Source organism: Argopecten irradians, chromosome 4 (assembly GCF_041381155.1).
Source record: "Argopecten irradians isolate NY chromosome 4, Ai_NY, whole genome shotgun sequence".
NCBI classification, from domain to species: Eukaryota; Metazoa; Mollusca; class Bivalvia; order Pectinida; family Pectinidae; genus Argopecten; species Argopecten irradians.
The window spans coordinates 36,095,145-36,117,341 of record NC_091137.1 but is presented as its reverse complement, the minus strand read 5'-3'; the positions used below and the strand labels follow the sequence as shown (position 1 = coordinate 36,117,341).

Genomic DNA, 22,197 nt, shown 5'->3' with positions numbered 1-22,197 from the left:
TTCATGTCATTTACTCTTAAAAGTATGACGTTATTATTGCAAACACATGATGTCACCATCAATACCAACCTGCAAGGGCAGATAGTTCTGTAATATGCAAATACAGGATAATCTTTGAATTATAATATCCTTTAAAAGAAGCAGTATACAACACAGTGTTGCTTAGAGTAAAAGTCCTCTATACATTGTTGATCTGATTTACAGATCCTTTATAAACATTTTGTTTGTGGAGTTAAGGCCCTTTATTCATATTTTTTAGTAATTAGGATATATAAGTCGATAACTGTCTATTGTACATACAATATTGGACACTCATTCTTTGGCACATTGGATTTTAGGGCTTGTCTATACAATTATCTTGATATAGAACCATCAAAAGATATGAGTAGCTTTCAGAGTTGAAAGTGTAAAAGTGAAAGAAGGAAATCTAGAAGTGCATGGTGCTTGCTATATGTTGAGCCAGAAAAGGACAGGAAATACGCATGGAAATTAAGAAAATAGCTCAAAATTTGTACTGTGAAAGAAAACAGAAAAAAATGGCACCCTTGTTGGGTGTTGTTTCTACTATCATCTAAACGTTTATCTCATTCAACCCTGAAATTTCATAATGGACTGGTCTGGTCTTTGATTAAGAAGAGCCCAAATGTGTCTTCAGGGTTGAATGAGTTCATTTAACTACAATGCAACACATTCAAAAGGAGAAGGTACGTTAAGACTCGAATATGGCCGCAAAATTAATTCTCCAGTAAAAAACAACATATTTTGCCATATAACAGTTGAATACATTTGCTAACACATTACATCCCGAAAATATCCAGTATGTGCCAATTATGTTCACTATGACGTCATCAACATGCAGTTTCCTGCCATTTTTCACAAAAATCCTTGAAAAATCATACTTTTTGAGTGGTTTTCTCTAAAAATGAATGTGGCCGCCTTCGTGGAGCAGAAAGAGATTTTCACACTTTGTGTATCGTGTATTTACGCATATCCATGCAAAATATAAAGTTGCTCCAAGGTGGCGGCCAAATCCATTTCAAGCCTTTTCTAACCTAATGATGATGAATTTCTAGCAAAATTTGGTGAGAAGAGGAAAATCATCAATTTGATGACGTCATAAGTGGAGCACATCGTGTACATGGTAATAAAAAAAGTAATGTTTTGATGAATAGCAAGTATGAGAGTATTTATTGATATGAAATTGATGTGGATCAGAGTTAATAAATATTTTTCGGCCTGAAAAATTAAGGCCAAATACTGGTCCTATCATATCAACTCCTTTGCGAAAGCTGAACTGAAAGAAGTTACCATAAGGCAGGTCTTTGAGTGTACTTATCGCCATAACACAGGTATTTGAGTGCACTGAACACAGGGATAAACATGTGCGTTTGAGACATTATGAGCAATAACAACGCTGTTGACGATATTAAATCCTGATAATAAATATAGCGAGGTTGATGACATAGACTCTGATTATAAATATAACAAGGTTGAAATGTCTATAAATGGAGTCTCCAGTGTCTGTGTGGTAACTTCCTTGTCGTTACTTTTCCTGGATATATAACTATCAAGTTTCCTATAAACAAGATGTTTTCTGTACATCTCCTGTAATTTGTGTTTGTGATCGTGTATATTGGGCTATATCAGTCGTGATTTGACTCGCACACTAGATGTCATTATATGTGAAATGTACAGTTAATTTGTACATACATATGTATTTTATGTAATGAAAGTGAATTTAAGATGTGTTTGTTTACAGAATTTCTTATATAATTAGGAATTAAGATCTCTTGTAACTTAACGAGGTCAGCTACGATAGCGTAATGTATTGTAAGGCTTAGCTTGTAAGGGTATCTTCATGATAGTGTTCGATATTGTTTGTTATATTACATTTTCAGTTACCGACACTGTCTCAATACTGTATAAGCCGTAACTCTACTATTAAAATGATACTAAAAAAGAAGGAATATTCTGTTGTTATGGTACAATGGCATTTGCGGGTGATAAAATGATGTGATGCCAATATTGGCGACAGTGAATACACAACAATGGAACGTCTCAGTCTCGATCAGTTCTGATTGAATCATCAACTGTTGAATCTAATAATTAGTTGATATTGATTTTAATGGTATACAGAGAAAACACATATTTTATAGAAAATGAAGCTACAAAAGGAAGCCTTATATAACTTACACAGAAAACCTTGAATATAAGGAATAACTGTTGATTTTGTTAAGGTTATAATTAAGGGGATAATTATAATTGAGCATGTGACTTATGTTTTTGCTTTGTCAATAAAAAATTATATAGGTAAACTTCTTTAGTCTGTTTTGGATTTAAGATTTTTCTTTAGCTGAGCACTGTTTCATGATAATCCTTGATTCTGGGTCACGTGTTGAGGACTAAATTAATGCAACAGTCCTTGGTACTGACTGTTGGACATTCTTTTATTCTGGATGTCCATAAATAGCAAAGATATTAAATGCCATATTTAGTAGTCAATTTCAAGTAGCTACAGAGTTTTGCCAGAACATACAATGTATATGGCGGTGGATGAAATAAAAAAAAAACCAACAACAGCCACACAACATAATTAAACTGAGATTATTTTTAACGATCATTAACTTTTGTTCATCGGAATAAGTAGTACAGGTAATGACCATATTTGGTAATCAGTAATGTCCTTGGTGACAGTTCTACTGTTAATGAGCCATTTATTGTATACAATGTACCGGTATGTGTACTATAAAAGGTAAATACAGGCCAGAGGAATTAAATTAAAAGCCTCCCCCCACCCCCACAACAAAGTAAGTGGAGGGGGGGGGTTATACTGAAATCTGGTTGTCCTTCTGTCTGTGAAATAGACACAACTTTGTCTGGCAAACTCCTCCTAAACTACTTGACAGACTTTGATAAAATTTGGTACGCAAAACCCTGACAAAAAAGGGAGTTGAGTAAACTATACATGTTCTGCAATGGAGTTATTTCTAAATTTGTGCAGCATGGGGTATTAGTTGGCCACTCTCGACGACAGTTCTTGTTTAATTGTACATATACAGTAAAAAAAAAATACAGCACATATTGATTTAAAGTTTTCTTTTGCTTTTTCTAGCTGATATATATGAGACCTTGGAGGACAAGATATTAGCAGAAGGATTAGATTGTGAATGTTTGGGTGGTGGGAGAATAGAGCATGACGCTAGCTCAAAGAAAATCAAGATTTCTGGATATTCACAGGTAAGTGAATTATCTAAATTTAGAGATACTCTCATGTAAATCAGTAATTTACATTTAGAGATATTGACAGGTAAGTCAATTATCTACATTTAGAGATACTCACATGTAAATCAGAGAAATTTACATTTAGAGATATTGACAGGTAAGTCAATTATCTACATTTAGAGATATTCACATGTATATTGACAGGTAAGTCATTTATCTACATTTAGAGATACATGTAAATCAGAGAAATTTACATTTAGAGATATTGACAGGTACAGTCGTGTGCCAAAGGTCTTCGTAATTTTTATTTTTAGCTCGCCTATTCGAAGAATAGGGGGAGCTAATGTTGTCACGTCGGCGTCAGCGTTGGCGTCCCATTTCACGTTCAATTTTTTGAGCAAGTTTCTGTTTCGTCAATTGTTTAAGCTTAAGTCATCATAAATGTTTATGATTTTATTTTCCTAATGTGTATGGATACTGAACGTGATAATACAACCAATTTGGGGCCCTTTAGGTTTTTTTTGAGTCTGTTAATTTCTCATATTTCCATGATAAAGTTTTTGAGCAAGTTTCTATTTTGTCTATTGTTTAAGCTTAAGTCATCATAAATGTTTATGATTTTATTTTCCTAATGTGTATGGATGCTGAACCTGATAATACAACCAATTTGGGGCCCTTTAGGGGTTTTTTGACTGAGGGCACGTTACTGTAAGTCAATTATCTACATTTCGAGATACTTGCATGTAAATTAGAGTGATTTACATTTGGAGATATTGACAGGTAAGTCAATTATCTACATTTTGAGATACTCACATGTGAAGCAGAGTAATTTACATTTGGAGATATTGACAGTAAGTCAATTACCTACATTTAGAGATACTCACATGTAAATCAGGGAAATTTACATTTAGAGATATTGACAGGTAAGTCAATTATCTACATTTAGAGATACTCGCATGTAAATCAGAGTAATTTACATTTAGAGATATTGACAGGTAAGTCAATTATCTACATTTAGAGATACTCACATGTAAATCAGAGTAATTTACATTTAGAGATATTGACAGGTAAGTCAATTATCTACATTTAGAGATACTCACATGTAAATCAGGGAAATTTACATTTAGAGATATTGACAGGTAAGTCAATTATCTACATTTAGAGATACTCACATGTAAATCAGAGTAATTTACATTTAGTGATATTGACAGGAAATTACTATCAACCAACTTATTTTTGTGGCGACTAAATTCCATGTTTTCAGGTCTGCTCTAAAAGACTTTTTACCGCAATTTAAATTTAGCAATCTTGAATGTTGTTTTACTTCATCTTTATTTGAAAAAAAAATTACGGTGACTTATTTTCACAATTTCTTTTCACTCATTAAATGAGCGAAATTTAATTACACACAAATATAAGTTGATGTTATATAGTAATCAAAAATCTACATATTGATATACAAAAATGCAGATCAATATTCACAGGCAATTTAAATAAAAAATCTAAATTTAAAGATGTTCACAAGTAAGTCAGTATCTGGATCATGTTAAGTGTGTTTTTCTTAATATTCAGGTATTGACCTCGTTATTGTATTATTAACCTCACATGCACTGAGGTCAAACTCAATTAGTACAGATGTGTTAAAAACTGTTTATCAAAACTCAATATTTAAGAAAATATTCACTGGTAAGTTAGTAATCTGGATATGGTTAATAAGTTCTCCTTGGGTTAATAAATTCAGGTACTGACCTGTGTATTATATTGAAGCTACAGGTGCTGCATGAATATTCTATTATTATACACATATGACTTTTAAGTATGTATATAATTATTTACAGTGTGCGAGAGAAATACAGAAATATTAAGTGCAAATGTCATAAATGAGAAATAAATTACAAATACATTGCTTGATACGTATTTGATCGCATTTGTAAGCTATATTAACTCCTGAGCTTGAACAAATCACCTGCAAGTGAATTGATTGCAGTAGGTCTATGGCAGGGTAGTGGAATGTAAGTGTTTAAATGACGTTGATAAACACCATTCAAAAGTATATATCTGCAAGAATCCAAGTACAGATTATATAATGTGTTCATCCCTTGCCAAATTCCTGTATTTTCACAGCTGAACTAACAGTTGTCTTATCAGTTTGTGTTGTATTAAGCAGATTACATTAGACAACATATTAGCTTCTAGTAGCTCGCTCTGAATGTTAATACTGCTAGCTACGCAATTTTGAATGTTAATACAAGTTTTGATCATTGATATAGACTCCTAGCTATGCAACATAGAATGTTAATGCAAATTAAATCATTGATAAAAATACTACTCTATATATTTAGGTAAGTGCCAGAAAAATTATGAGTCTTGGTTATGAATCTCTATATGCCAGGGTATAAATAATCAGGTAGAGGAAGAAATTGTAATATTTGATTGGGTTGTGTAGTGGTTAAGTTGTTTGCTAGCAGACCAAGGTTTGATCCCTGGCACGGGCATGAAAGGTCGCAGGTCACCTGACTGATCATGTGGTTTTCTTTCCATGGGCACTCTGGTTACCTTCCACTCTAAGTTCTTTTCCACACTTAATTTTTACCATTGAAAGTGATTTCTGTAAGATACAGAACTTGTTTTTCAATCAACTTACTATTAAATAAAAATAAAATTAATGATTTTAGTTTTGAAGTGAAATTACAACTATTATCAGAATGATTTTGATTTTGCAGGCGTATGGAAAGGCCGACCACTCCGTCACCTACTTAATGCTTATGAGGAAGTATGGCAGTAACTACGACATTTCAATCTCCAAAGATGACAAATACTAAATGTGTTCAGGGGAGTCAACCAAAATGCTATTTGGAACACTGAGTTATAAGCATTGAAGATGGATGACGTTTGATGGAGTTGGAGCTCTTGTGTCGTTATTGGAGAAAGGTTCCAAACATTTACAACATATTATTACTGAATTCTACTTTTGGACGTTAGATGATGATTTACATCTAATTACATTTAAATTGTTCAATTGTCATACCTGAAATTCTATGGTTACCAACTTGAAATATGTAAAAATACCCATTTGATAAAAAAATGGTTTCTATACAGTGGATGTCAGAAGAGATTTTGTCAATATAAATGGCTTGAAATGACCATTTAATTGTTTAATTGTCATACCTGAAATTTCTATGGTAACCTAGTTAAAATTGTAATAACACCCATTGATAAATTTAATGGTTTTAAACTGGATTTCAGAAGAGATTTTGCCAAAATAATTGTTTCCATGGTATTATTTTATTGATAATTATGAATAGATATTTACTTTATGACATGACAATCACTCTATTTAATTAATGCTTTGCCTTAGTTACCATGAAGAAAGTTACCTCTTGTGCAAGTACTGGTTTTACACCTGTCGTTTTCTTTCAATATCTATAACCATAAATAAAGGTAATAATATAATTATGATATATAAATCTGGCTATTTATTGTATGATTTTCTTTATAAACTAACTCATTCACCCCCTGAAGACACAATTAGACTCTTCTAAATCAGAGACTAGACCAGTCCATTATTAAATTTAGGGGATGAATGAGTTAATAAATCCTCTTCTTAGCATTATTGATGTTACATCTTTATGTTTGTAAAATACTTGAATTAATGTACAAAATAATTTGTCACATGAGGATGTTCATACATGTGTAAAAAGATGTTCTATTGTCTTGTCCTGAGTTCTAGTTGATATTACATGCTGATTTTTGTGGATAAGTATTTTAGTGTATTTTATATTTATAGTTTAAAATGAACGGTATTTATCTTAAATGGTTGTAGCAACTATTTTCTTTGAATGTGCTGAATGGACATTTGGTAAAAACGTGCCTTCATTTTTTTGTTTTCAAGTTTCCATGATTTTATCTTGTTCTTTTACTAATATTTCAAAGTTTTTATTGTACATTTTTAAATTGAAGTCATTTGATTCATTATCAAAATGTTATATGACCTACCAAATAGATGGAACTTTTTATATGTAATCAATCGAAATGTTCATCGATTCCAAGAATTCATTTACATATATATATTTGCATATTTGATTTTTAGAATGTGAAAGGCACTGCAGAATTTGCATTATCCAGTTATATTTGCATTTTTTACACCTTATTGGTAAATATTTAAATCTGATAGATTCTGTTGTGTATTTCATATTCATGAACACCAATTTTCACCAAGGAATTATCTTTTTAATACATATACACTCCACAGAGGGGAAAAGTTTGCTGTATTCTGTTGAAAAAACCTAAAATAAAAAGAGACTCCAAAGCTTTATTCTCACGTAAACAGTCTGCCGAATACCAAGTCTGCCCATTTTACAGATATTGACAATCTTTTGTATGTGGTATGGCCGTCCATTTGTGGAAACTTGAAATCAACAACATTATTTTCATTGTATGTGTTAAATAAAAGAACGATATTGTATCTATTGTTTTCCTTTTTTAGTCCCCTGCCGGTGAAACCGGAGGGTACTATATAGAGTTTGTTCCTGTCTGTCTGTCTGTCCAGATTTGGTTTCCAGATGATAACTTGAAAACTAATGGATGTATTTTGATCAAACTTCACACAAGGGTAGCATATAGGAAAATACAGCTTGGGATTGAATTTGGGGTCAAAAAGTCAACAAATAAGGTCACGGTTACTGAAAATACATTGTTTCACAAACTATTAGTTTCCAGACGATAACTTGAGAAAACATCAACATATTTTGGTCAAACTTCACACAATGGTACAGCATATGAGAAAATAATCTTGGGATTGAATGTGGGGTAAGTGGCCATGGAGGCCTTAGGATTATTATGACACTCTGGTCCCTATAAGATACTATTTCCCCAGAACAAAATGTTTCCTGGACATCGTGATCTTGCCTGCAAACAGCTGTGATGTCAATGCTGTTGGACCGGCGAGTTATTATCAGTCGAGATCATCAATCCGTAAATCGAAACATCCTCAATATGGTTTGTCAACCAGAGATGAGAGGTTTTCTATCCTCAATGGTCAGGCCTCCATGCCAGCTACTGCCGTTTCTTTTCATCCACTTTTTGACAACCAACAGGACGATTTCTTTATTGCTTGTAAATAGTTGGTGGCCTGCTTTAGTTCTCGTCAAGATACTAAAAGTCAGTTTATTTGGAACCGTCAAAATTCCAAAAATCACTTTATTTGGAACCACCAATATACCAAAAGGGGCTTTATTTGGAACCGCAAATATTCCAAAAGTCATTTTATTTGGAAACGTCAAGATACCAAATGTCAGTTTATTTGGAAAAGTCAAGATACCAAAAGTCATTTTATTTGGAACCGTCAAGATACCAAAAGTCAGTTTATTTGGAACCGCCAAGAAACCAAAAGTCATTTTATTTGGAAACGTCAAGATGGACTCTACCAAAATTCAGTTTGTTTGGAACCGTCAAGATACCAAAAGCCATTTTATTTGGAACCGTCAAGATACCAAAAGTCAGTTTATTTGGAACCGCCAAGAGACCAAATGTCAGTTTATTTGGAACCGTCAAGATACCAAAAGTCATTTTATTTGGAACCGTCAAGATACCAAAAGTCAGTTTATTTGGAACCGCCAAGAAACCAAAAGTCAGTTTATTTGGAACCGTCAAGATACCAAAAGTCATTTTATTTGGAAACGTCAAGATAGACTCTACCAAAATTCAGTTTGTTTGGAACCGTCAAGATACCAAAAGTCATTTTATTTGGAACCGTCAAGATACCAAAAGTCAGTTTATTTGGAACCGCCTAGAAACCAAATGTCAGTTTATTTGGAACCGTCAAGATATCAAAAGTCACTTTATTTGGAACCGTCAAGATACCAAAAGTCAGTTTATTTGGAACCGTCAATATCAAAAGACAGTTTATTTGGAACCGGCAAGATACCAAAAGTCACTTTATTTGGAACCGTCAAGATACCAAAAGTCAGTTTATTTGGAACCGTCAAGATAGACTCCACCAAAAGTCAGTTTGTTTGGAGCTATCAAGATACCAAAAGTCATTTTATTTGGAACCGTCAAGATACCAAAAGACAGTTTATTTGGAGCCGCCAAGATACTTAAAGTCAGTTTATTTGGAATAGCCAAGATACCAAAAGACTGTTTGGAACCGTCAAGATACCAAAAGTCAGTTTATTTGGAACCGTCAAGATACCAAAAGTCAGTTTATTTGGAACCGTCAAGATACCAAAAGTCAGTTTATTTGGAACCGTCAGTATCAAAAGACAGTTTATTTGGAACCGTCGAGATAGACTCTACCAAAAGTCAGTTTGTTTGGAACTGTCAAGATACCAAAAGTCATTTTATTTGGAACTGTAAGATACCAAAAGACAGTTTATTTGGAGCCGCCAAGATACTTAAAGATCAAAGTTTATATTTGGAACCGTGTACAAAAGTCATACCAAGATTCCAAAAGTCAGTTATTTGGAACCGTCAAGATACCAAAAGTCATTTTATTTGGAACCGTCAAGATATCAAAAGTCATTTTATTTGAAACCGTCAAGATACCAAAAGTCAGTTTATTTGGTGGGACTAATCTAGACCGGTTCCCGCCTGAGTAACCTTCCTTGCATACGCTACACTGTGAGCGGAGCGCAGCCTGGCGGAGAGTAGAGAACTAGGGGAAGGGAACCAATCTAACCAAAAGTCAGTTAACATACTTGCAACGAAATCATAGAAAAACACAAAGCTGAACTCTATGGAGACATATATGTGTCTGTGTTCAGAAGTATGACGTTTGCATGGTCAGCTCTAAAAAATATATGTGATAGCATAACTCTAAGATTTCTGACGTGAAGGCAGGGTGTTACTACATGTATTCGTTCTAGTAATGAAGCTCCTAATCATAGCACTAAGTGAACTGAATTCGTTAGAAAACACAAGATTTCGCATAGCAATATATAGCATTTTGGACACATAAACTGTAACATATGATTAAACAACAAATATGGTGACATAATCGCAATCCAAACTCAAAAAGGAATATCAGAAAAAACATTAAATCATGATTTATTGGAAGCCCGCGAAAGGTACATTTATTGTTCAAAATGGCGTCACCCTAGAAGAGTCAGCGATCGCTGTTTCATTAAAGATGCTCCACCGCCGACATAGCATAAATGATATTCATTATTTGAACAATAATTGGTGTGTTATCTTGTATATGTATGTCTAATTAACACAAAAAATAATATAATATAATTTATTTTGCCTTTGGTGCATGCGCAATCAGTCCTTCATTCCATATAGGATGTAGTGCCACGGATTTTTTTCCGGGATGTAATTGATTATTTTTTATATTTTTAACTTGAAGTAAAATTAAAAGCTGATACTTTTCAATGTTGGTAATGGTGTAAAGTAAGTAACTTTTTGTAACTGAAGAAAAAATACTAAATCGTCTTCTCCTGTTTTTGATAGAAAAAAATACCATCTGTCGGCGGTGGAGCATCTTTAACGTAACAAATCATATTGTAACTCAGGTCAATCCCTAACAAAGATGTCACTCGACTGAAAATCATTGAAGACTACAAGCAAGAATCAACCTCAACTCTTTTGTATTCTTGCACACGAAGTATGTGTGTATTGACACTGAATTTGTGTACTACATGAATAACAATTATCATAAAACAAATAGCTCAATAATTCTTGAACCTCAGACATTCTTAAAAGCCCCAAACCCTAGCTGCAATATTGTAGCTCAAAAGACTTTTAGACAGAAAATGGTGTCGTCTTTAGAGCTACATTTGGTGCCTATTACAGTACTGCTAATGGAGCAAAGTAATGACTCTGCAAATCATTATTAAAACGTTTGTATTCATTCTACAGTACTTGTTTTATATCACGTACCTACAAGGCAATACATCTAAACCGTATAAAATGTTAAACTCACAGAAAGACAGTAGTTTTTTACTTATACACAATATAGGTCTTTCCACATGGAATTTATATATACAGAAAGTCTATAAATTGTGAACTCGACATCTTGTGAACGGTACGGTAGATATTAAGAAGGGTCGTTATGTTTGTTTCAGACAAAAATACCAAAAATAATATATAAATGCTCGTATACGCATAAAATAATCAAAAACCCACAAAAAGTATAGAAAATTATGCCCGAGTGATTTTCGGATGCAGTGCTCCACTAGGACACATAGGGATCATTTCGTACCCAGAAACCAGACAACTGTCTGTCATAATATCTAAGTCTGGTGGTAGGGCCAGAGTATCTCGGGCTAGCCGGGTACGTATATTCGTTCTACTCAAATCCTAGCTAGTGCGCACTAGTCCAGGTGTCAAATGGCGATTTTCCAACTTACCTAAAAATGTTATTCACATCAAATGTTTCTGAATAGAAATGTTCTTGAACATGTCCTTCATCGGAAACTGGATGATGCCACCGGTGTATCATTGGGAAATTTGAAATATTCATGATGGCGGTGATGATGGTTGATAAATTGAAATATTGATACATTGTATACTTTCATCTAAATGGTATTCGTGCTCTAAAATCATCGATTCTTCATACAATTCGATAAAATTTTGTGTATGTGTTCTTCAAACCATCATTGAACACAATTCCTAACATAATGAAGTTTTCTTTTATAATTAATGTTTAGTTAATATGTTAATTGATACAATTTTCAAATCAGTAATTGAATGGTGAAATTGCTTTGTTTTATAAGTAATAACAAATTGGCCAAATTTTATCAAACAACCTTTTGGGAACGAGAAAAGATTTTTTTTATAGTGAATCTACCCAACACCGTTGTTTCGGTTGTTTTCCCTCCCTCCTGTTATAATTTGTTGAAACGATTTTCAGATGACCTTTCATGCCCATGGGCCTCTTGTGATTTTATCGACAGTTAATCTCTTACTTATTTTACTAATTTAGTTTTTGAGAACGTTTTGAGGGCCATATTGAATATTTTCAATTCCCCAAAGATGGCGAGATGGCATCATTCAGATTCTGATAAAGCACATTTTACTGTGAACACAATCGTCAAAAACATTTTATGCGAACTATATTTTTGGATTTTCTGTTTGGCATCTGGACTACTATAAACTCCTGTTGACGCCCCAATGACGCAAAGTATCAGACATCTACAATAGTTTAGAAACGAAAACAATGATAAACAACACACAATGTTGCTCACAATTGACTTTCCGTCAAAACAGTCAGCACCATCTTCATTTGACCAAGTTCCTGTACTTTCTTATATTAATCAAGGGGCAGTAACTCTCATTGGATATCTTACTCGTATTCGAGGATTAGGCCTATCTCTTATCTGTATACTGTATCTGTATTGTAAGCTTTGAAATACAAATAAGTATGTCCTGTTTTAACTATATTCTTTCATTTGTTTACTAATCAAATCAGATTGTGTAAACCATTATTAGTAATGACTAAGTATATATATATATATAATCTTTGAAATGTAAGTGCGTAAGTCACACTTCACGTTTCCTGTCATATTTTGAATTATATAAAAATAAACATTCTAAGCCACTGTCTCTATGTGCCGTCAAAATATATGATTTACACATGCATTTACATTTACTTTAGAGCTCATTGCAAGTATACTTATTATTACTGTGTTAAATAATCAGTCTGTGACCACGAACCATCCAGGTTAAATTAGAAGTAAAAGTCCAAGCGTACTTTAGATACTGCGAAACGACATTTGAAAATCTGAAATGAAGAAGAAAAAAATATATGATTCAACCATGTGATAATTCGTTATTGACACAGATATTTGAAATAATTTTCGGAATTCCTTGTTTTTCTCAATTTTGACTATGAACACAAAATTTGTCCTAAAGTACATTGCAATATCACCGCACTTTTTCAAATTATCTGATGATTAGTAGAAATATTTCTGTATTCATTGCCATGGAGCTGTATCATATATCCCTGTAGTCTGAACACTCCGAACCATGTACTCGTTTTATGCGAGTTTTTAAGGAGATTAGGTGACAAACTGTCCAGTCCCAAGGGAACTCTACTAGACATAATCTGACCTTCAGATAAGGAATGTCCAGACAAAATCTACAGCTCTACTTAGCTGACCAGAGTGACCAGAGTGACCAGATAACACAGGTACAAAGTCTTGATCATTCTGTTCGACTGATATTTTAGGTACGTTTTCATTTATATTATTCATGCACATCTTGGTTTAATCATTTTGATATTATAATCAGTTTTCCTTTCACTTTATAAAGTGATATTGGAACTACTTTGAATACTTAGATCGAGTTGCATGAGAGACTGTTGGTTTTGAAGGCATTGCAAATCGCAACGTGGTCACACTTAGTGACCGTTCTCACTTGAGAAGCGAACCTCTTAGACAATTCAATATAAGACTAGTATGACAACCGATATCATTAAGTCAATGGAAAATACACACGGCCAAAATAATTTTCTTTATTGTTCATAGCTCTTCAACTTCATATGCTACTGGAAAATAACATGAACGCCATTACGACATATGAACGGATTAAAGTAAGAAAACAATGCTGTGAAGCTGGACTTTAATAACACGACGCCTTTTTTTTTTTATATCGCTCAACTATTGAAACCAACATGGCGACTTTTACAACTTTCGACTACTGTCTGTTCGTGACAGTGCTTCTCGTTTCCTTTTTTATCGGACTATATTACATGCTAAAAGAGAAGCTTGCCAAACGTGAAGCCACCTCTGACGATATTTTGATGGGAGGAAGAGAGATGCCGGTATTTCCGGTGGCCATGTCACTTGTGGCTAGTTACATGTCGGCCATCACTGTGCTGGGAACACCAACCGAGATGTATGTGTTCGGGACACAATATTACATGGTGGCGTTCTCGGGATTACTGACATACCCAGTTACGTGCTTTGTGTTTCTGCCATTCTTTCACAACTTGGGACTGACAAGTGCATACCAGGTACAGTGTTTATAAACCACATTTAACCACAATACATTCGCATAAGCTTCGTTTTTTATTCAACGTCTTGCTTTTTTTTTTTTTTTAAAAGATACATGCTATAATTTACAAAGATAAATAAAAATATAATATGTTATCCATCACCAAACGTTGCTAACATTTTGAGAATTACAAAACATACGTAGGTTTTAATTTTGCAAAGTCACTTTAAAATGAATTTTGGTTATTTTCATTTTTATTTTGTCTATACAATTTGTTTCTTCTTGATATAGATGAAATATTTTAACGAAACCTCGCACTGTATATATTAATGGTAAATTATTTGTAATTGTGACATTGGGATATTTTCTGGTAATACTTTCAGTAAAACATTCCTTTATTTATGCTTACACATTGTAGTATTTGGAACTCAGATTCAATTGCTGGACCAGGTATATTGCAGCACTTGTCTTCGCCATTGAAATGGTAAGTTTTACTCTGATGAATCGCCGTTGGTAAAATTTTTGAACACATAACGGAATCACCAATGCTTTATTATACAATTACGATAGTTGAATGTGACACTTTGTAAAAAAGCGGTATTTTAAACATATTATAACAATACTTGGAACGAAATTATTTCACAAAATGCAAAGCTCAAATCATTTGGGACATATGTCTGTGTTCAGAAGTATTGCGTTTGCATAGTCAAACTCAGGTATCAAGCAGGTAGTAAAACTAAACATGTGTATCGACACGTTTTGAGCATTTTTATTTTATTTATTGAATTCACTATGTAATATTTAGATTGTCTTTGCTTCTTTTAGATACTATATATGGCCGTGGTACTCTACGCCCCAGCTCTTGCTTTAAATCAAGGTAAGGTCTGAGATATGTCCCGTATCTTCATAGACATGCTGTATTGTCGTATATTGCCAGAATGTATTGTTAGGTCCCATAGAATGGTATATAACTGAACGGACATCTTGCATTACGCACATTTCAATGATGTTTATGAAATCATTAAAACTTGGGATAGCTGTCAGCTTTGATATCAAAGTGTAATTTAAAACATATTTTAGCTGTTCCTCAATGCCTTTGTACAATGATATTCATGTCGTAGCAAATATTGTGTCACTTTAATGCCATTTGTTCCGTTTATGGTTGTGGAAGTAACAACAGAATTGGAATCATTTTTGTCCCTTTGACACCTGTGTTGTCGTTTTAAGTTACTGTTACGGCCGAGTGTATACTTCAATTTAGTGTCTTGCGAACATTTTTTTTCGTTTTGATATTGTTTTTTTTTTTTTTTTTTTTTTTTTTTAAATTACTGATCTATCATAGTCGGGTTCTAAACTTAGTGTTGTCTTTGTTAAGTGATCATTTTATGTTTTATTTTCGATATCTGTGTTTTCTGTTGTAGTTACCGGCCTGTCACTGTCCGGGTCTATACTGAGTGTTGGTGCTGTGGTTACTTTCTACACGTCAATGGTAAGTCTGATGATAATCAGAAATTTACTGTGTAAACTAACAAGTGTAACAATCTGATGTACTGTGTTGTAAGGATGGGATCGATTTTATAAATAAACGAAACTACTTTTAAAACAACAATTCTTTTATAAGAGCGATTAAATTAAAAAAGGTATATCATTTATGAAAAGGGGAGAAAGAAGTAATTCTAACAGTGCCGACAAATTATTGTCGAATTTTTTAGTCAATCTAATTTATTAAGGACGGATACGAATGTTCACAAAAATATGATAAAGGAATACAATTGTATATGTATGTAGAAAAAAAGCACTTGCATCGACGCAAAAAATCGCTCTTGAAAGCACATTGGTATAAAGAATATTGAGGAACTTTGTTACCACATTTTAAGATAAGTAATCGATGAACCTTTTGTACCATGCATTATAGGGAGGGCTACGAGCCGTTCTGTGGACAGATACTTTCCAAACCTTCGTCGTTGTCGGGGGACTTATTGGTATCATAGCCATGGGATGTGCAAAGTTCGGTGGCATAGCAGAAGTATGGAGCATCGCACAGCAAGGAGGAAGGATAGAGTTCTTCAAGTGAGTCAGAAAGAAGATTGTTTAGATTTTTTAACAGAAGATTTCAGGTTATTTTTTTTATTTGTTTTGAAGTAATTCAGCCGAGTTCTCTTAGCTTTCGACAGCATAATCTCTCGAAAGATTTTTTTTCAATATTGTGACACGCGTATTTGTGCATTAGCGATGCGTCTGATTACGATTATGACTTTGGTAGCTGACTTCATCATAAACAATAATGAAATATCTTTGTACCATTGTAGTCGCCTTTTGGTACTTATTATTATCATCTGCATGGTATACTAGAAACAGAATGATTGAATATTTGTAAAATATTGTTATTCGAGTTGTATGTATGCATTGCTGATTTTCCTTTGACGCCGATAAGCGATTCCCTATGCTGTTAGATAATAATATTTCCTCCCTGTCTTTCCGCCACCGCACCTGAGGTGAATTACTAGTATCACATTGACATGGTATGATATTGCTGTATTCTTTCCAACAGTTTTGACCCCAATCCCTTGACACGTTGTACATTCTGGGGGTTGATATTTGGAAGTTTTATTGGTCAGTTGACCATCTACGGAGCCAACCAAACCATGCTACAGAGATACATGAGTATTAGCAATGTCAAAAACGCTCAGCTGTAAGTACATTATACAATAGAAATAAAAATAAATGTTCGTTCTATTGAACTTGTTGATTACACGTAAAGCAGTTTTAACGGAACATTTCCATAATTTGTAATCGTTGGGAAAGAATTTCATTTCATAAAGCATTGCTTGAAAACTAACAAGAAGGCGACGCGCAATGACTTGCTAATTATAAATTCGTTTTGTGGTGAAAATTTTAGATGAATAAAGTATGACGTATTCGGTGATGACCTTTGATATGCAATTATATTTTGATGCACATAACGTACATATTTTGATTTTTATTATTTTTTATTTAAAATGTTATCACAATAAAGAACTTATGCGCTAAAAGTTAGTATAGTTGCAAACAGCAAAAATATCAATATCTTTGCAGTTGTCCTATTCAATCTTCTGAACGAAACACACAAAACTAATACCGCCACCAAAAAATGTGCATTTACAGCACTTTTATTTCATTTACATTTCAGAGCGTTGTTTATCAGCCTGCCGGCCACCATATTACTGGTCACTTTGGTCTGTCTGTCCGGACTGGTCATCTACGCAGAGTACCACGACTGTGACCCGTTACTGGACGGTAAACTATTATCAAGGGACCAGGTACTGGTTTTGTGTTTATAATAGAATAAAAGAACGTTGCAAGGAAAGTATCGGACTGAATACCCTTGGCAAGCGAAGTTGGATTATGTGATGAAATTCGGTTTTGCTGACACCATATTCTGTATATTAAAATCTTATGAAGGATTCTTTGTAATCTACATGGAATAAACTCGCTTAATACTAGTACATTGACACATTTTGGATTGATGAATTAATTTTGTACTTCAGTGTATGCCTTCTATTATTTAAGCATAAAGACTGTATCTTGTTTTATAGTTGTTACCGTACTATGTTATGGAGAGCCTTGGGAAAGTACCCGGCATACCGGGGCTGTTCGTAGCCTGTATCTTCAGCGCAGCACTCAGGTATTATTTTAACATTGAAGGGAAATAATTCAATTTTGTCAAATGTAAAACAAAATTTAGATGACTAACCTCTATTTATAGACTGTTAAAATGTTTTTAAGATTGTTGGAATTATTTTATATGTTCGAAAAAGAAATTCCGTAATAGGTTTTGGTTTATCAATGCATATTGTGCTTGTTGTTGCTTATTTACAAATACTCTATTTGTGTAATGTAACGAGTCCTCAATTTTATTTTGCTATTCCTCACAGCTCAATATCGTCCTGTTTGAATGCCCTTTCGATCACTCTGCTAGAAGACTTACTTAAGCCATTCCTGGAGTTCACTAACATTGTAATGAAGCCATCTGCTGAAGCAAAAACGGCAAATATCTTAGGTATGTGTTGATATGATTCTAACCTCTGTAGTTTTGTATTACCATATACATGTGTCATGACGTGATTATATTAAGAGAAATTAATGCAACAAGAATTTTCCATGTCCTGTAACCATTGCCTTTGTTATATAACTCCTATTTGTTTTCCCTACAGATCACAGTTTTATTTATATCAGGTTTCAAGTTGATTTTATACCTTAACTGTACAGATATAGCATCGCAGTTTCGATTTCACGTCCGTTTCAATACTCCTCATTGGTTTAAATATCGCCGCAGCTAGAAATGTAATGCACTGAACAGTAGTCCCCGAATATATGCACACGTGTTATGTGAATTGTTAAAATAAGTCAAACCTCATTTAAAATGATTCCATTCCTCAGGTGTACTGGGTGGACTGGTAGTCATTGGGTTCGCTTTCCTCTCTGCGCTGTTGGGTTCTACAGTACTACAGGTGAGCTATCCAAACATGAATAGATAATTTTATATATGATTGTGCATATTTTTGCGAGTATTACGTAATAATTTCCATGTACAACTTGATATTTCCAAAATTTATTGGTAATGCTTAATGTAAACGAACTTTTTTCCATTGCTTCATGATCAAAACATTTCTTCGGAAAATTGTTTTAAGACGGACACCGCGAATCGTAGCCGTTATTGAAAATTGATCTGCAGTAATCTAGTAAGCAGGCTGTGGCTGCAATTTCGATGAGGTATTTGCGCTGTACGTAACTGTACATTTGTATTTTGGATTTTGAATCAGGAAAAAAACATATTTTTTGTCCAATTGACACAATTTAAAAATATGTTTTACCAGATAATGATATCGGTACTAGGAATGGCCGGTGGACCTCTTCTTGGATTGTTTCTGATGGGGATGTTTTTCCCGTGTGTAAACGGCAAGGTAAGACATTCTAATTATTCTTTTCATGCAAATTAATTCATGAATTTGCAGCGGCTACTTTTGGATAATTATAAAACTAGGTTTTATCTCTCTTTCAATAATTCTTGCGTTCAATATAAGAATGTTTCATTGTTGGTAAGAAGGATGGCATATATGATTTGTGGAGATATTTTTTTAGTATCCCGTTGAAAAACGTAAATGACACGACAGCATATGGTTTCTTGATATAAATATTGGCGTTGTGTAATAATTTTCCAAAACTAATTCCATCTGAAAATCGTTTGGTAAGATTTTTTGTTTTTATAAATTCTGGCAAAAATATGTTATCGTCTTCTTTCAAACTTCAAGAAACACTAATACTTTCCGAGTCGGACATGAATGTAATTTTTTCCAAACTTTCAGGGGGCGTTATCGGGCATGATCGTTAGTACTGTGGTGATCTTCTGGATTGTGATTGGTTCATTTGTGTATCACATGCCACTACCCACACTTCCATTTGAGACGGACGGATGTGACGTAACATTAGATGGTGTGACGTATGGTTTGAACAAATTTGAGATGAATACCCCTAACATCAATATGCCTCGGGTACAGATGAGCAGCAGTTATTCAGCACGAGACACCGACATTGATTGGTGAGTTATCTGCATACTTTTGTGTGATATACCGTATAGCAATCTTTTTTTTTCGGGAATGATATTTTCCCGATTTTGCGTGATATTATTGAGGTCGTGCAAATTTGATATGCTAACATAAGTCATTGAGTTAATCATAAGAATTGTTGTTGTCTGATTGCGAAATAGATAAGAAAAAATCACGAGTTGTACCTTATCTAGTTTTTGAAAACTACCAATTGTATCACTTTACTGCCATTTTCTGTAACAGATTTGAAAACGTATCGATATTCATACGTATATAATTTCAATAATTCTGTTGTTTTAATTCGGTTTCGTCAGATTTGATTGAGTTTCGATTTAGCAAGATAAATTTTCTATAAAATCAGAATATAGAAAGTTTTACCTGTCCTCCTGTGCAAAACTGAGATGGTTTTATCATGCTAAGGTAGACAACTCGCGTTGACTGAGTGTTTGTCTGATTAGAATGATCCCATCTCCAATGAAGAACGAACTTTTATTTTCAGTCTTCTTCTTGATTGTCAATTTCATTTCTGGGACAAAATTAAGTATCAAATTAGTAACTAAAGCATTGCTTCAGGTACATGTACAAACGGTTCTTGAATTTCAGCCGTCGACAGATAATGATGCACAGCCATCAATACCTTTAATAATAAACTTTTTTCTAATTATGGGTCTAACCCTATGGCTACTTAGTACATGTTGTCTTTTTCTTTACTTCACATGTATCAATTTCCCCTAATTTCTGTTTTACCGTATATTTAGGTCTGGACCTATGGCGGTATACAGATTGTCATTTATGTGGTACCCGACCGTGGCTGTAGGAATAGCTCTAGTCGTCGGTATCCTCGTCAGCTGTCTTACTGGTAATGTAGTTTATCATTGTAATGACCTACACAAATGATCGACGTAAATGGAAAGCAATGCCCTAACGATGAAAAAAATACTACTAGGTTTCTTAATGACAGCTTTACTAATAATCATTATTTCTACATTATATAATTACAGATTTAAAAATGTTGATGCTTGTGCTGTTTTGATTTGTTTGTTATGATGAAAATTGAATAAAAATAAAATAAAATAATAATAATGAGAAATAATATTTAAATCAATAAATGAATTGAAAACATGGCAAAATGTAAGAAAGTTATCAATGCTTTATCAACTATTCCAACTATGCATTTTAAGAACTCATTAAATGGCAGTAATGTGACGATACAAATAATGTATATTAGGATGGAATATAAGGACAATGATATTATATCATGAAGACACAACTTACATTCTGTCGCAGGAAAGTATGATTGTAACACTATTGTACATACTTAACCTAGGTTGGCAGAGTGAGAGCATAGATCCTAAATTTGTGTATCCAGTGTCGGAGAAGTTATGCTGCATTCTTCCTGATTGTCTACGGAGGAGGTTAAACTGTTACAAACTATGGAAATATGTAAGTGATCATAAAATTAAATGGAACAATGTGTAAACGATGCATTAATATGGAAAATTTGTTCAAACGCTTTGTATTCTTTCCAATTGGAAACCAAATATGTATTTATGATTTGATACGGTCAGGACAAAAAATAAGGAATACTTTGTATCTACTCATAAGGTAATTACGGTTGTTTTTCTTTTTATATTTGCAATATTAATTGAAACATTGGATTCCAAATGTTTCATTTTATATATCAAGCAGTGTGCTGAACGAAAATCGTTTCTCTTGCTAGAAAATGCATAATAGAGATAAACTGAACTACTGTTAATTGCATCATACTTTTTGTTCGATTTTTATTCCAACATAGTGGTTATTTTGTTGTAACAGAATGTTGGAAACCTGAGCGATGTTTTGTCAGATGACGAGGAGGAAGAATTCAGTAAATTAAAAATGGAAACAAGAGAAACAGCCAAACTTCTTCCTCCAACTTCACGACGCATGGATAGCTTCGAGGCTGAAATTTACGAATCAAGTATTTAGTAAATGAAGGTGTAAATAAAACAATTGTCTTTCTCTTTGAAATGTAAATAAAATCACAAGTACAATTTTATAGATGTTTTTGTATTCGTTTATAATTCTATAAACATCACTTGGTTTAGTTCAAGATCACTAATATATATACCTGTTGTGGTACGATTGCATCTCTTTAAAAAGTCTTCACAAAATATGACATTAGTTAAGGTCGCTTTACACAACCTGTAATCGACTTGAATGCATAATTTAGAGACTATACCTATTCGATTTCTGTGGCTTACGCGTTTGTTTGCAGATCCAGGATCATAACACATAACTATTTTAATGCCCTATCATCTTCCTACTTCTGATTGGTTGACATATATCACATGGTCACCAATAAAGACATTAATGACTGCTGCTCCAAGAAAAAAATAGCTAATAGAACAAGCGTGTTGCTCGTTCAGGCGGGGTTATATGTCATGATCGTGCATATCCTTGATGTTCTTAG

At 33.6% G+C, this 22,197-nt stretch overlaps 2 protein-coding genes across 2 annotated transcripts in view; both read left to right on the top strand.

Moving 5' to 3' along the window:
• LOC138321487 (14 kDa phosphohistidine phosphatase-like) overlaps window positions 1–7,687 on the top strand; it is a 41,289-nt gene extending 33,602 nt beyond the window's left edge. Inside the window, exons 2-3 of the mRNA XM_069265212.1 lie at window positions 3,113–3,237; window positions 5,946–7,687. Coding sequence (XP_069121313.1) covers window positions 3,113–3,237; window positions 5,946–6,044 — 224 coding nt within the window. The 3' untranslated portion in view covers window positions 6,045–7,687. The remainder of the gene's footprint in view (window positions 1–3,112; window positions 3,238–5,945) is intronic.
• Window positions 7,688–13,292: 5,605 nt separating this feature from the next.
• LOC138322494 (sodium-coupled monocarboxylate transporter 1-like) lies at window positions 13,293–21,783 on the top strand. Its single transcript, XM_069266516.1, has 16 exons — window positions 13,293–13,393; window positions 13,692–14,179; window positions 14,579–14,644; window positions 14,986–15,037; window positions 15,582–15,649; window positions 16,076–16,230; window positions 16,712–16,852; window positions 17,330–17,459; window positions 17,736–17,824; window positions 18,075–18,199; window positions 18,580–18,650; window positions 19,017–19,103; window positions 19,506–19,738; window positions 20,504–20,604; window positions 21,073–21,188; window positions 21,561–21,783. The coding sequence occupies exons 2-16, from the start codon at window positions 13,838–13,840 to the stop codon at window positions 21,711–21,713; spliced, it is 1,929 nt and encodes a 642-aa protein (XP_069122617.1). The 5' UTR covers window positions 13,293–13,393; window positions 13,692–13,837; the 3' UTR covers window positions 21,714–21,783.
• Window positions 21,784–22,197: the final 414 nt, after the last annotated feature.

Coding starts and splice junctions, on each gene's coding strand:
- LOC138322494 (XM_069266516.1), top strand. CDS start 13,838: ATGGCGACTTTTACAACTTTCGACTACTGTCTGTTCGTGACAGTGCTT. Junction 17,460..17,735: donor AACTATTATCAAGGGACCAG/GTACTGGTTTTG, acceptor CTTGTTTTATAG/TTGTTACCGTACTATGTTAT. Junction 17,825..18,074: donor ATCTTCAGCGCAGCACTCAG/GTATTATTTTAA, acceptor TATTCCTCACAG/CTCAATATCGTCCTGTTTGA.